At 42.3% G+C, this 14,293-nt stretch overlaps 1 protein-coding gene across 1 annotated transcript in view; it reads right to left on the bottom strand.

Moving 5' to 3' along the window:
* Nucleotides 1–5,946: 5,946 nt before the first annotated feature.
* The window catches only part of Nnmt (nicotinamide N-methyltransferase), a 69,654-nt gene continuing 61,307 nt past the window's right edge, over nucleotides 5,947–14,293 (bottom strand). The window contains exon 3 of the mRNA XM_006510077.4: nucleotides 5,947–7,198. Coding sequence (XP_006510140.1) covers nucleotides 7,057–7,198 — 142 coding nt within the window. The 3' untranslated portion in view covers nucleotides 5,947–7,056. The remainder of the gene's footprint in view (nucleotides 7,199–14,293) is intronic.

The following is a 14,293-nucleotide window of genomic DNA, read 5'->3' on the forward strand; positions in this document are numbered from 1 at the left end:
TAAAGAGGAGTGGATGGGGATGTATATTCTGTGTCATTGTATGTGAGAAGTGTGTCGTTTCCTTTCTGATTTCACAGGGGCTTACGACTAAGAGATTGCTTGTGACTGGACTTTTAAACAGCGTTAAGACCAAGAAACCATGAGGAGTTTTTAAAGTTGGACTCAGTGTATTTTGCATAATGCCATTGCCACGTGTCAAAGAGTGGAATGTGCTGCTTTGAATGAGACTTTCCCTCATAGGCTCGGATGTTTAAATACTTGGTCCTCAGTAGATACAACTGGGTAGGTTTAGAAGGTGTGGCTCTATTGGAGGAAGCATGTCTCTAGAGATAGGCTTTGAGGTTTAGAAAAACCTCCCACCATTTCCAGTGTTCTGTCTCTACTGTGTGCTTAGTCCTCAGTTTCCTGATCCACCACCACCCTGTTGCTTGCTGCCAGACTTCCCTACCATGACAGACTTTTGCCCCTCTATAACAGTGGTTCTCAACGGTGGTTCCTAAGGCTTCAACCCTTTCATACAGTTCCTCATATTGTGGTGACTCCCACCTGTAAAATTATTTTTGTTGCTACTTTATAACTGCAATTCTGCTACTGTTGTGAATCTTAATGTAAGTATCTGAAATGCAGGCTATCTGATATTTGACCCCTGTGAAAGGGTCATTTGACCCCCAAAAGGATTGCAACCCACAGGTTGAGGACTGTTGTTCTATAAGTTTTCTGGGTCACTGTGTTTTATTACAGCAAAGGAAAAGTAACTGTAGTGATTTGAATATGCTTGGCCCTTGGGAAGTGCTACTATTAGGGGATGTGGCCTTGTTTGAGGAAGTGTGTCACCATGGGGGTGGACTTTGAGGTCCTATGCTTAAGCTCCTCCTAGGACAGAAGAGAGAGTCTCTCCTGGCTGCAGTCCCATCAAGATACAGAACTCTCAGCTCCTTCTGCAGCACCATTTCTGCCTGGACACTGCCATGCTTCCTGCCATGACATGTGTGCGTGCGTGTGTGTGTGTGTGTGTGTGTGTGTGTGTGTGTGTCTGTGTGTCTGTGTGTGAGTGTCTATGTGTCTTTGTGTATCTGTGTATATGTGTGTATGTGTGTGTGTGTCTGTGTGTGTGTGTGTGTCTGTGTGTGAGTGTCTGTGTGTCTCTGTGTACGTGTGTATGTGTGTGTGTCTGTCTGTGTCTGTGTGTCTCTGTGTGTGTCGTATGTGTGTGTCTGTGTCGTCTGTGTGTGTCTGTGTCTGTCTGTGTGTGTGTGTGTGTTCCTCTCATTCACTCTCACACATTGGAAACCACAGCATGGAGTGGTTAGCTGACTTGCCTGGTTTCAGTGGGGAGGGAGCAGGTTCTAGCATCCTTCCTGAACTAAGCTGCCTGGATCAGGCAGAGGATAGACATCAGCTCTTCTGCAGCCTGGCTCTTCCTTTTACTTTTTCTAAGAAGATGAGATTTTTTTTTTTCAGTACAAATTTGCTTTTCAGGAATTTCACTTGTCTGTTTGGGGAACAATGGACATAGATAAAGCTGGATAATATAGTCCAATATTGAGAATATTGGGCTGCAGTATATGGTGATGAAATAAATTTGGCAATGAATGGGAAGCTTCCTGTCAGATGCGTCCCACTCTCGGATACTTTATTTCTAGGAAAACCAGAGACGTGTCCTAATAGCACGAAAAGACTGGGAATGCCAGAGTCAGTTTGTAAAATAAAGGTTATCCCTCCTTTTCTTCTGTCAGTCATGTTTTGATAATAAGCTCTAACACATTCTTCCTGTCCCTAGCTGGATTACCTTTGCTATGGTTTGAATGTGAGATGTCCTTTACAGACTCAGGTGTCAAACACTTAGCCTCCAACTGGTGGCGCTGTTTTGGGACCTTGTGGGAAGTTTAGAAAGTGGAATCTCACGGGAGGTTGTGGGTCACGGGGCATGGATAGGGTGGAGCTTGAGGTTTTATGACTCCACCCTGTTCCCAATCTCTCTTGCTTCCTGATCCAAGATGTGAATAAGCAGCCACCTTCTGGTCCTGTCACTCTGCCATCCCCACATGATGAACTGTGTCTCTGTAAACTGTGAGACAAAACTAAGCTCTCCTCTTTAAATCGTTTCTTCAGGTATTTTATCACTGTAATACAACGTAGCTAATCTAATGCACCTCTTAGGGTACGCTGCCCATTTCACCAAGAGGGGTGACCTTATTCCCCAATTATACATTTCCCAATAAAATATTAACCTTGCTTATAGTAACAGAGAAGACTAATCTATACTGTGATTAACATTACGTTAAGACAATCTTGATTAGAGAGATTGTCAGATAGCATCACGTTAAACTTCTGCTGCCTTTAATCACGCTGCTAATTAAAACCCTGCTCGTCTCATCTGAATTTGGAGAATGAGTAATCTTCAAAGCCCCGGACTTGAGCACTAAGCAGAAATTTGTTGTGAAATATCCCACCCAGCAAAATTCCTCTACTTTTAATTTCTGTGTGTGAATTAGTGCTTAATGTTTTCTAAAGCAGCAATCCTCATGCTTGCTCATGTGCATATCAGAACCAATCAGGGAGACTGCTGTAGACCCTGGACTTCTGGCTGGAGCCACATTTCTTAAGCCCCATGTGATATCACTTGACAGGGATTGGGGTGGGTGGGTCACATTTGAGAAGCATGGTTCTGTGTAACTGGGTGTTCTACTTTTCTTTCTATTGCTGCGATAAAACACTGCGACAAAAAGCAACTCTTAGTGGAAAAAGAAAGGGTTGTGGTTCTCTCTCTCTCTCTCTCTCTCTCTCTCTCTCTCTCTCTCTCTCTCTCTCTCTCTCTCAGTGTGTGAGTGTATGAGTGTGTGTGTGTGTGTGTGTGTGTGTGTGTAGCTAGAAATTCTAGGTTATAGTTCATCGTTGTGGGGAAGCTACAAGCCAAGGAACACCAAGCGTTGCTAGCTAATATCAAATGGCAGAAGTAAGGAGAGATAACGCTCTCCTATAGACTTCAGGGGTAACTTGACCCTTATGATGGTTGATCTAGGACTTCCAGGATCTATTATGTCATATTAGTCATGGCTATCTAGAAGAACAGGATAGAATGAGTGTGTGTGTGTGTGTGTGTGTGTGTGTGTGTACCATGGAGGTCAGGGAACAACTTGTGGGAGTCAGTTCTTCCTTCTTTCCGCGTAAAGGTCTTGGGGGTTGAATGCAGGTCATCAGGCTTCTGTCTTTATCCACTGAGCTGTCTCATCAATATTATTTTCTGTTTACTATTTAAACTGATATCACACATCATTGAAACAATTAAAAGGCCGTGTACTCAGTGATAGAATAGTGGCATAGCGTATGTAAGGCTCTGTGCTCCGTCCCCAGCACTGTATTCACTAATTAATTATAACCAATAATTATCTAATAGTAATAATTAATAACATATTAATAAAATCATAATATTTGCTATGGAGACCAAGTTGGCCTTGAATACAAAGAGACTGACCTATTTCTGCCTTTTTAAATGCTAAACTTGCATGGCCTCACCTGGCCTTTTAATGTGCAGCTAATAGTGACTTTTTTTTTTAATTACAATGACAGAACAGAGCAGTTGCGACAAAATATACTATGTAATTATGATTAACATAATTAATAATAAATAATTTTAAGTCATTAATCAATTAATTATAAACTAAAATAAGAGACAACTTTTCTGGAGCTTACATTGGTAAATGGTGGTCTTAAGGTGAAATCCAGCTTGCTGCTTATTTTTGTAACCAACATTAATTTTGATAAAGCCACATCATTTTTAACATATTTGGGTGTTGTTGTGTTTTGACATAGGGTTTCTCCTTGTGGCTCTGGCTAGCCTGAAACTTGCTATGGAGACCAAGTTGGCCTTGAATACAAAGAGACTGACCTATTTCTGCCTTTTTAAATGCTAAACTTGCATGGCCTCACCTGGCCTTTTAATGTGCAGCTAATAGTGACTTTTTTTTTTTAATTACAATGACAGAACAGAGCAGTTGTGACAAAAGCCATGTGTGAAAACTATGACCTTAAAAGTTTCTTGTGATTTTCGGTGATAAAAGCAAGGTGAGTACTGGCATTCCTTCTATGCTCCCCTCAACAGTTACCTAGCAACATCCAGGTGGGCCTGACTTTCTATAAAAGGGACTATTTGGCCTCTCCCTCCCTCTCTCCTCTTCCCTCTCTCCCTTCTGTTCCTGGCTGGCCTCTTCTTTCTCTCTCCCCCTCTCCCTCTCTCCTCTGTCCTCTCTCTTTCTCTGCATCTACTCCCTTCTCAACTGCCCTTCCCATGCCTGCAAATAAACTCTGTGCTATGCTATGCCGTTCCTATGGCTGGTACCTGGGGTGGGTCCACTGAGGTACCCCCTCCCACTGAACCATACCTCACTCTACAAAAACTTTATAAAACACATCAGTGACTATCACATCCTCACAAAAAATCAGGCTTGGAAAGGACAGATCTGCACAGTTTATAGCTGGCCACACCAGACACACATTTAATTAGGTCTGTGGGTTTGTGGCAGGAAATACAAGCATTGTCTGCCTTTCTCCAATTACCAGCTTCTCATAGGAAAGAAAGCTTCTCAAGCAAGCAGTAAATTGTGAAGACATCTGCACAGTCCTGAATTCCTCTCTGAAGCTAATATCAAATGGCAGAAGTAAGGAGAGATAACGCTCTCCTATAGACTTCAGGGGTAACTTGACCCTTCAAACTTCAGGGGTGGCTCTTCAAGAACCTCCTTTCACCTTGGTCTTCAGGCTGGCAATCACAGAAGCAGGCTTCCTACCTGGCCCAGATGGAGGAAAGACCAGCAGCTGTGGCTTATTGGCTGAAAAAATATCTCTCTTTCTCTCTCTCTCTCTCTCCCTCCCCCTCTCCCTCTCCCTCTCCCTCTCCCTCTCCCTCTCCCTCCCCCTCCCCCTCTCCCTCTCCCTCCCCCTCCCTCTCCCCCTCCCCTCCCCCTCCCTCTCCCTCTCTCTCCTTTTTCATTCCCCTTTCTTATAGAGTATCAATAAACCAAAGAGAGATGATAGATAGATAGATAGTTACAAATAGAGATGAGACAGAACAGAAAGATAGAAAAGACAGGGGGGGGGAGAGAGTGAGAAAGTAGCTTGAAAGATAGGGAATTATTTGGGGGGTTTTGGTTCTTTCTTTTTTTATAAGACACGTCCCACTATGTAGCCCTGTCTGACTTGGAACCCACTAATAGACCAGGCTGTCCTGGAAGTCATAGGATTCACCTGCCTATGCTGGAATCGAAGGCATGCACTGCCACACCTGGTTAATTTTATAGTTTAGAATAATTTTGTTTTACTCCTAAGAAACTGATCCAACATAAAGTAAATGTGAGTTGATGGTAAAGGGAATTGGCAGTTGAGTGACTTGCGGGCTGGGTGACTCTATGGTCTTTAGACACAATGAGTTTGGATGATATGATCCAAGGAGGCTGTGTTGGCAGTCTACAGCTCTGGAGAAGCCAGCCTTTCAGTGCTCAGATAAACAAAACCACTGATAAAATCATTTGGGAAACTCTCATGCCAGGCAATAGCTTGATTTTTTTTTTATTGTCAAAATCCATCATTATTAATAACAGGTCTATGACAAGAGAATTAATTTTTAATGTATGTCTTTTTTCTCTCTCTTCTCTCTCCTTTTCCTCTTCTTATTTTTATGATGAGCTGTATACATTGAATTGAGAGCCAGGACTTGTCTCAGGATGGCTGGAAAAAGATCACTCATGTTTTGAGGTAGGCAGATCTCTGAATGTGAGGCCATTCCTGGTCTACGTGGCAAAGTTCCAGGCCAGCTAGAGGCTACATAGAGTCTCAGTCTCTCTCTCTCTCTCTCTCTCTCTCTCTCTCTCTCTCTCTCTCTCTCTCTCTCTCTCTCTCTCCCTCCCTCCCTCCCTCCCTCCCTCTCTCTCTCTCTCTCTCACACACACACACACACACACACACACACACACACAGATCCCTTACATCTTAATGACAATCCAAAGCCCCCAAACAAAACCAACCAACCAACCAATCAACCAAAAACCTATACCGCATGAAGCCTGTGGGGCAGGCAGGGTGGGAATAGCGTTTGCGTGTCTCATTGAAACCGGCATCAACAGGAAAAAGTCTAAACTGTGTAGGGATTGCTCTCCGTTTAGGAGCGTCTGCTGGGCCAGCATACCACGGAGCCAGCTCAGCAGGCAGTCCTGCTACCTGGAAGACGCTCTATTTCTAAAGCTCTCAGTGTCAGCCCAGAGCAGGCGACAGAATCCGTTAGCTGTTAGTTCTCAATGATGGTTAATGTCGGAACAAACTTCATTCCCCAGTTTTCAGATACCATCAGAGATGCTGAGACAGGAAACGCTAATGAAGCAGAGCTCAGTGCTGCGGAGGCTTTGAAAACCGCCTGTGGTGGAGGCCGGTGGGAAGGAGTTGGGGTAAATAAAGTCATTTCTAAGAACAGAAGATAAAAGGGTATTGCTGGAACAAAGGCGCTGCTGAAAGCAATTACATATTTAAATTCTCTTCACCCTGGGTGGCAGGAAATGTTCATTTTGTCACTTTCTCCGCTGACATGTTAAAATACATAAGTATTTGAATCCTGAGGGGCTCTGATCTCCAGAGATAAAAATAAGGGGCCGGATATCCAAAGGGGGCTCTTTGACACAAGGTGACTGACAGGTAGGACGTTTAGAAAACAGCCCTGCCACTCATCTCTCCTCTGTCCACATTGAGGACCGCATATGTCAGCCTCCCAGTCTCTCCACTTGGTTACGCTCACGTCTTGTGCTGAAGTCGCCTCTGCCTCGGTGACTTGTTCTGTCTGGAGACCATTAACTTTCTGATGGCTGCAGCAACGGAGCTGTGGGGGCGGGGCGGTGTTTCTGCGTGTTTGGCTACCTTCAAGAAAATGGCTGCCCCTAATTACACAAAATGATAGAGAGAGCGGTTGACTGAAATCACTGCAAATGACTGCTTTTTCTCTGAATAGCTTCAAAGTCTAGGTTAGCCTAGCTAATACACTAACAGCACACTTTCCTGCCGACGCCATTTCCATCATGTTTCTCCATGCTTCGGTGCCGAGTGGCGGCTGTACCACCAGGGAAAACAACTCGTTTTTGTTTTCTTCTTGTGGAGACCTCTAAAGATGCATTTATGTGCCGAGTCCATGATTTGTTTTGTCGAGTAAGTCGTGCACCTGTAGTAAAAAATGAGAAAGATGGTTTTGAGTTAGAAAATGATGGCTGTGGCCGCCTAGCAGCCCCCAAGGTATGCGGCTTTTGTGTATCTTCTACCAGACAGTCTGAAACATTTGACTTCACTTTGTCCAGTTATTTTCAACCTTCCATGTATATATGTGTATGTGTTTTGGAGACAAGGGCACCTGTAGCCCACGTTGGCCTTGGACTCACTAGGATGCTGAGTGACTTTGAACTTCCTAAACAGACTGCTAGGACTGCTAGTGTGTATTACTGTGCTTGAATTATAGGGTGCTGAGGGTCAAATCCAGGGCTTCATGCATGCCAGGAAAGCACCCTATCAAATGAACTATGTCTCTGCCCCCAGCCCTCCACATTTAAATTCATCACACAAGTCACTAAGAGTCATTTTGAAAAGCTGGTCACTGATTGATACATAGTGCCTTAACTGCTTGTCACTGACCCTGCCAAACCTCTGGGTGTGCTCCTAGATCAGAACCTGTGTAGCAATCTTGTTCTCCTTAGGTAGCCGTATCCTGGGTAGCATTATTCTGGCCAGAGTGTGTGCCAGCTGCCTCTTAAGAGCTACATTGTCTCCAGAAGGCAGGGCTGTGAAGGAGTCCCTCTATCCCCAGAGAAAGTACTATAGAAACATCCCCAGGAGTGCAGCTGTTTCTCTTCACAGTTGCACAAGACAGAAGAGTGGGGGTAGGGGATGGCTATTACAGGCCAATTCAGCTCAACAAGCAAACATTACACATATACCACAGAATACCTGTTTTGAAGACCTGAGTTTGCTTCTCAGCACCTACATCAGACATCTGGGAGCCACCTGTAGCTCCTATCCAAGGGATCTTCACATATGCATACTTTTAAAAAAATCATTCAAGGGGCTAGAGAGATGGCTCAGAGATTAGGAGCACTGGCTGCTCTTCCAGAGGTCCTGGGTTCAATTCCCAGCAACCACATAGTGGCTCATAACCATCTATAATGAGATCTGGTGCCCTCTTCTGGCCTACAGGCACACATGCAGGCAGAATACATAATAAATCTTTTTTTTAAAAAAATCATTCAAAAAATCTTGTTGTTTGTAATCAATAGAAAATAATGTTCACAGTAAATCTCTTAGTTGGTGTTCACATAAATAAGATGTAATGGTACTCAAGAGTAGATATAATTTATATTATAAGAATATAAATGAGATATAATTCAGATGAAGGAAGACTATCTGGAGGAGCACTCAACCTACAAATATGTCAGCATGGAGACTAGAGAGATGCCTCCAGAGTTAAGAGCATTGTCTGCTCTTCCAGAAGACCTGGGTTCATTTCTCAGCACCACATGGCAGCTCACAACTGTCTCTAACTCCAGTCCCAGGGGATCTAACACATTCTTTGGCCTCTTTGGGCACCACACAGACATGGTAAACAAACATATTTGTAAGCAGAAAGTCCACTTACATAAAAATAAAGGTTAAAAAAATATCAAATATGACAACACAGGACAGATTGAGGTAAATGAAGTAATTTGTTTTAGGAAAATTATTAAGGTGATAGCTTTTAGGCCTGACTGGCCTAGAACTCACTGTGTAGACCAGTCTCCCCCAAACTCATATAGCTCTACCTGGTTTTGCCTTCCAAGTGCTGGAATTAGAGATGTGTGCCACTATACCTAAATAAAGAAGATGTGTCTTTTAAGAATAGTTTTTAATACAAATTTAGGGACTGGGAGATGGCTCAGTCACTGTAGTCTTTGCCTTGTGAACTCTAGGACCTGATTTGGTCCCCAGAACCCACATAAGAAAGCTGGGTGCATTGGAGTACACTTGGTTCCCAGACTGGGGAGCAAAGGTGGGTTACATTCCTGGGGGCTCCTTGGCTAGGCAGCCTAGCCTACTCAGTGAGCATGAAGTCAATGAGAGGTCCTATATCAGTAAAGAAGCTAATGTCACCTGAAGATGAGAGAGAGGGAGGGAGGGAGGGAGGGAGAGAGAGAGAGAGAGAGAGAGAGAGAGAGAGAGAGAGAGAGAGAGAATATAGCAAGTATAATACAAGAAAAAAGAGAAAGAAATAACTCTGCAAGTGAGGGGTGATTTTAATGAGCTCAGAAAAATAACCATGACTCTTCCCTAATCTATTTTAAAGACACACCTACATCCCAAGGGTGGCATCATTAATGTTGCATCTCTTAGGAGCCATCTAGAGAAAGGATGAGAGGAGAGAGCTCAGCACTCTGGTCCCTGGGCTTTCCTTTTTATTCTTGATTCCAGCATTTCCCCTCTTTGATTGTAAACTATCTCAGCAGCCTCCTAATATAGTATGTTTTGGACTTAAGCTAGTTTGTATTGGGTTTCTTTCCCCAATAGTCACCAATAACAGTGTGTCTTCATGGATGAATCTTTTCATTGCAGACTAAGAACTAGACCATCTACATTCTGCTTCTCTGACTCCACTGCTCAGCTGAGGAAGCTGACAGTTCTCATACTCATAGTCTTTGAGCCAGGGAAATCTGTTAGAACAACACTGAACAAGTGTCATGTTCAGTCAAGATGCTCTGACATTCTGGATAGACCATTTGGAAGCTCATTTACTTAAAAAAATATTGTGTTTATTTAGCATGTGCATGCACGCACACACACACACACCCATACACACACTCTAGCTGCACTCAGTGGGGCACACTTATAATTCCAGCTCTGGTGAGCAGAGTCAAGTGGATTCCTTGGGATGTTTGGTTTACTTCATGAGCTCAAAGCTAATGAGAGACCCTGTCTTAATGAACAAGGGGAGTGACTTCTGAGAAATGAAACCTGGATTTGTCCTCTACTCACATCTTCCCACCACAAACTGTCTTCTTACTGAGTTTTAATTTTTAAAACACTTCTTTATGTTGTGTATATTGAAGGGTCCTTTTTATCCCATTTTGTTTCCACTAGAAACTAGGCCATAAACCACTTGCTACTCATGCTAAGTGTAAGGTACTTTGCTTCTGCAGATTATCTGCCTGTCTGGATTGCACTGAGGTGAGAAGTTGCAGTTTAGCACCTCATAGTAAAACAGCAGGAAGCTAGGTAAAGTAGCCCTTGTTCTATCTCAGCAGGAGGCAGGAATTGCTCATCTCTAAGTTGAATCCTCAGGAAGAAAAGGGGAGGGAGGCCTGTCTCTGCTCTTTGTTTTCAGCACTTGTATGACTTTCAGAGTATGTGATCACATGGTAAAAAGTTCACTATAAGTTTACACATAAATTCGGGTCATAAATTGAATAAGAGGTTTATAACAGAGAAAGACTACATGCATAGTCACTAGGAGTAATTATCTGGCTAAACATTCATCATTTGTTACTAGCTTACAGATTCATGGAGAGTTAAAAGCTATAAGTTGTCCTTGAAGTTTTATATAGATAAACCCAGTCAATACTATATTCCTTGTCCTTGCACCCGTGTGTCCTTGCATCCTTAGCTCCTTCTTTATGACATTTGGTTAATGATATTTATAACCCTTTGGAATGTGCTCTAGGGTTTAGAAGTCTGTTTGTTACCTCAGAAGCAACTAAGCCGTTCTGTTATAAAAGGGGCTCGAATGTCTTCATCTGGGTCACCATTCAGAAGCAGTGGTGACCCTAGCATGCTGGTTGTTTCTGCAGAACAAACACTCTTTGTCTTTGCATAGTATTTGAGCCTGGGGCCTTTCTTCAGTGATTTTTGAACCCTAACAATATGTATGTATATGAGTATGTGTACCATAGTTCAATGGTATAGATATTAAGAATTCATTCCTTTTTATTGCTAAGTAGGTTCAATTATATAAACATGGCTCAACTTATCCACTCTCTGTTGTGGGTGGGCATTTATGTTTTCTATGAACTAGTAGAAAATTCACTCAATTCACTAAGTAATGTGAACTAAGCTGCTACCAGCAAATCACTTTGTGTGCATCTGTTACATTTCTCTAATCCAGACAGGAGTAGAATTGCTGGGTGAAGGGTAATATTTAATTCTGTGTGTATGTGTGTGCATGTGTTCAAAACTTTCCCAACATGGTTTCTCATAGACATTGTTAGCAAGATGAGAATACATTTTTAGTATTGTCAACCATTTTACTTTCCGTTTTCTTCTGGCTGCAAGGTGGCACCTTGCTGCAGCTTTAATTTACAACTTTCTAATAACTGATAATGTCAGAACAGTTCTCCTGTGCTTATTGGGACATAACGTTTCTTCATGAAGTGTTTGCTCTAGTCTTTCACTGATTTGAGAAACTGAGTTCTTTGACACTTCTTTCTATCATAGGCACTGTAGACACAATTCCATTTGCAAATACTTTATCTCTGTCTGTAGCTTGTCTTTTCATGTCTATTTATTTCTGTGAGACAGAATCTTATCATTTAGCCCAGGCTGGCCTCAAATTCTCTGCTCATCTGAGGATGACCTTGAACTTCCAATCTGCCTTCCTCTACCTTCTGAGTTGGGCAGCATGACAGGCATTGGCTAAGATGCCTGGCTTTATGTGGTGCTAGGGATGGTTTTAAAGTAATTCTAGATAACAGCTTCAAGGCTTTGCATGTGCTAGGCAAGCACTCTTCCAACTGAGCCATATTTTGAGCCCTTATTCATGTCTATTAAGAAACATACACTTTACAATCTGATTAAGTCTTAGTTTTCAAAATGGTTTTTGAAATGGTTGGTCCTCCTTCTGTCCTATGTAGCTACCCAAAGCCACAGAGATTTAAAAGGAGAGACAAACCATTCACCTTCTTCTAGTCTCAATATCAAAATAAGACATTTCTATGATCAAAGGGGAAGAGGAGATTTCCTCCAATAGCAATCCTGTAATATCAGCTGGATATTCTTCAGTTCAATTCATCTCACTACCTAGAGTTAGGGTCACATGCCACAATCTAAGGAATCCGAGACTACACCTAACTTAAGATATGTGAAAGTTGTCAGAATCAAAAATGGAGCTGCTTTGTCAACATTAACCATGAGCAGTAACTGAAGTGGGTGTGGTGGCTTGAATACCAATTGCCCCAGTAGGTTCAGGTATTGGTCACCAGTTGGTGAAGCACTGTCTTTTCTTCTTTTTTCTTTTCTCTGCACTGTAAAGATCCATGATACAGGCCTTAAGAGATGGCTCAGTGGTTAAGATCATGTACTAATTTACAGAGGAACCAAGTTTGGTTTCTAGCACCCTTATTGGGCAGCTCACAGTGGCTTGTAATTCCAGTTCCAGGGGATCTGATACCTTGCTCTGACCTCTGTGACCACACACACAAACACACACACACACACACACACACACACACACACACACACACACACACTACCCCCAGCACATAAACTGATCTTTGAGAAGGCTAGGCTGGTTCTAAAACATGCTTCAAATTGGCAGTTAAGGAGACTAGGCTTAAATCTGTGTTTCCAAGAACTAGACAATTCCAGGCAAGTCCAGGCCTCAGAAGCTGCCCTGCCACCTGGCCTGAGGCAAGAACAATGGGTTAGCAACAGTTTTCAGACCTCCCCAGCAAGTTTCCAGCCCCTACACCAGTAATGGAATATCCAAAGAGATGGACCCAACAGATTAACATAGAGGTCATCTACCCCAGAATTCCCTAATGTGCTTTAAGTCAGGCTTGCAAACTCACTTGGCTGTCTCTATCTTGGTAGTGGGGAGACTCCTGCATGCTGGACTTCTGCAGAATAAAACACTTTTTGCATTTACATACTATTTGAGTCTGGGGTATCATTTTTCAGCAAATCATGGACCCTTACATCTTAAAGACCTGATATACAGTTCTCAGTTTTAATGAGACATATTTAGAATTCAGCCAATTTCATACTAGCTGTAGATTTTTTTAAAACATATGTTTTAAAATTGAATCAGCTAGAGAAGTTTCCTTTTATTGGCTGAGATTTTATAGTAAATGGCTATTGATTTTTGCTATTGACTTCATCTATTGAGACTACTATATTGTGCCTCTCTTTAGTTCTCTTAGCACAATTAATTGGAGATTGATTTGAGTTATTAATCTAACATTGTACTCCTGAAACAACCTTCATCTTGTCATTGCTTATACAGATTACTAGACTTGATTTGTTTAGTTTTTGTAGTTATTGACAAGACAGTGTAGACTATGGTTTTCTTGTCTTATAACAAGGTCTACAGTTTTATCAGTGGGTAGCATGTGAGGCATTTGGCCTGTTTGGCTGCTTGGCCACTCTGCAATCGCATCAATTGGCAATAAGTTGTCTACTCTACCCTAAGACTGCCCCTCTCTCTCTCTCTCTCTCTCTCTCTCTCTCTCTCTCTCTCTCTCTCTCTCTCTCTCTTTGTGTGTGTGTGTCCTAGTTTGAGTTTTACTGCTGTGAAGAGACACCATGACAACAACAACTCTTATAAAGGAAAACATTTAATTGGGGCTGGCTTACAGTTTCAGAGGTTTAATCATGGGACATGCAGGCAGGTATGGTGCTGGAGAAAGATCTGAGAGTTCTACATCTTGATTCACAGGCAGCAGAAGTGACTGTGAGCCACACGGGATGGAACTTGAGTACAAGATACCTCAAAGTCCACCCCCATAGTGACCCACTTCCTCCAGGAAGGCCATGTCTAATCCAACAAGGCCATACTTCCTAATAGTGTCACTCCCTATGGGCCAAGCATTCAAAAACATGAGTCTATGGGGGACATTCCTATTCAAACCAGCACAATATGTATACATATTAACAAAAATGTAATTAATGTCATTGTCTTGGGAGATTTCAAAGACTCAGTACAACTGACTACATAAAAAGTTGAATAAACTAGGTAGAAAAAAAAAATAAAAATTGTGAAGGAGGGATTCAATCACTCAACCTTATGTAGAGATGGAAGAGGCAACTTGCATATTTTTCTATTTCATTCTCACTTTCTTGTTTTCTGATTTATATGTTTGGAGCAGGATAATTCAACTTCTTGGGTGTGGGAGAGGTGGTTTGTTTGTTTGTTTGTTTTAAAGGACATTTTCAGTAATCTTTATGCAGAGATGCATCTAAAACCATTGGTAAGTTTTGGTGGCAGGTTCTCATTAATGACAAGACTGTATGAGTATTTCTTGACAGC

The sequence above is a fragment of the Mus musculus genome, chromosome 9 (genome assembly GCF_000001635.26).
Source record: "Mus musculus strain C57BL/6J chromosome 9, GRCm38.p6 C57BL/6J".
Lineage (NCBI taxonomy): Eukaryota > Metazoa > Chordata > Mammalia > Rodentia > Muridae > Mus > Mus musculus.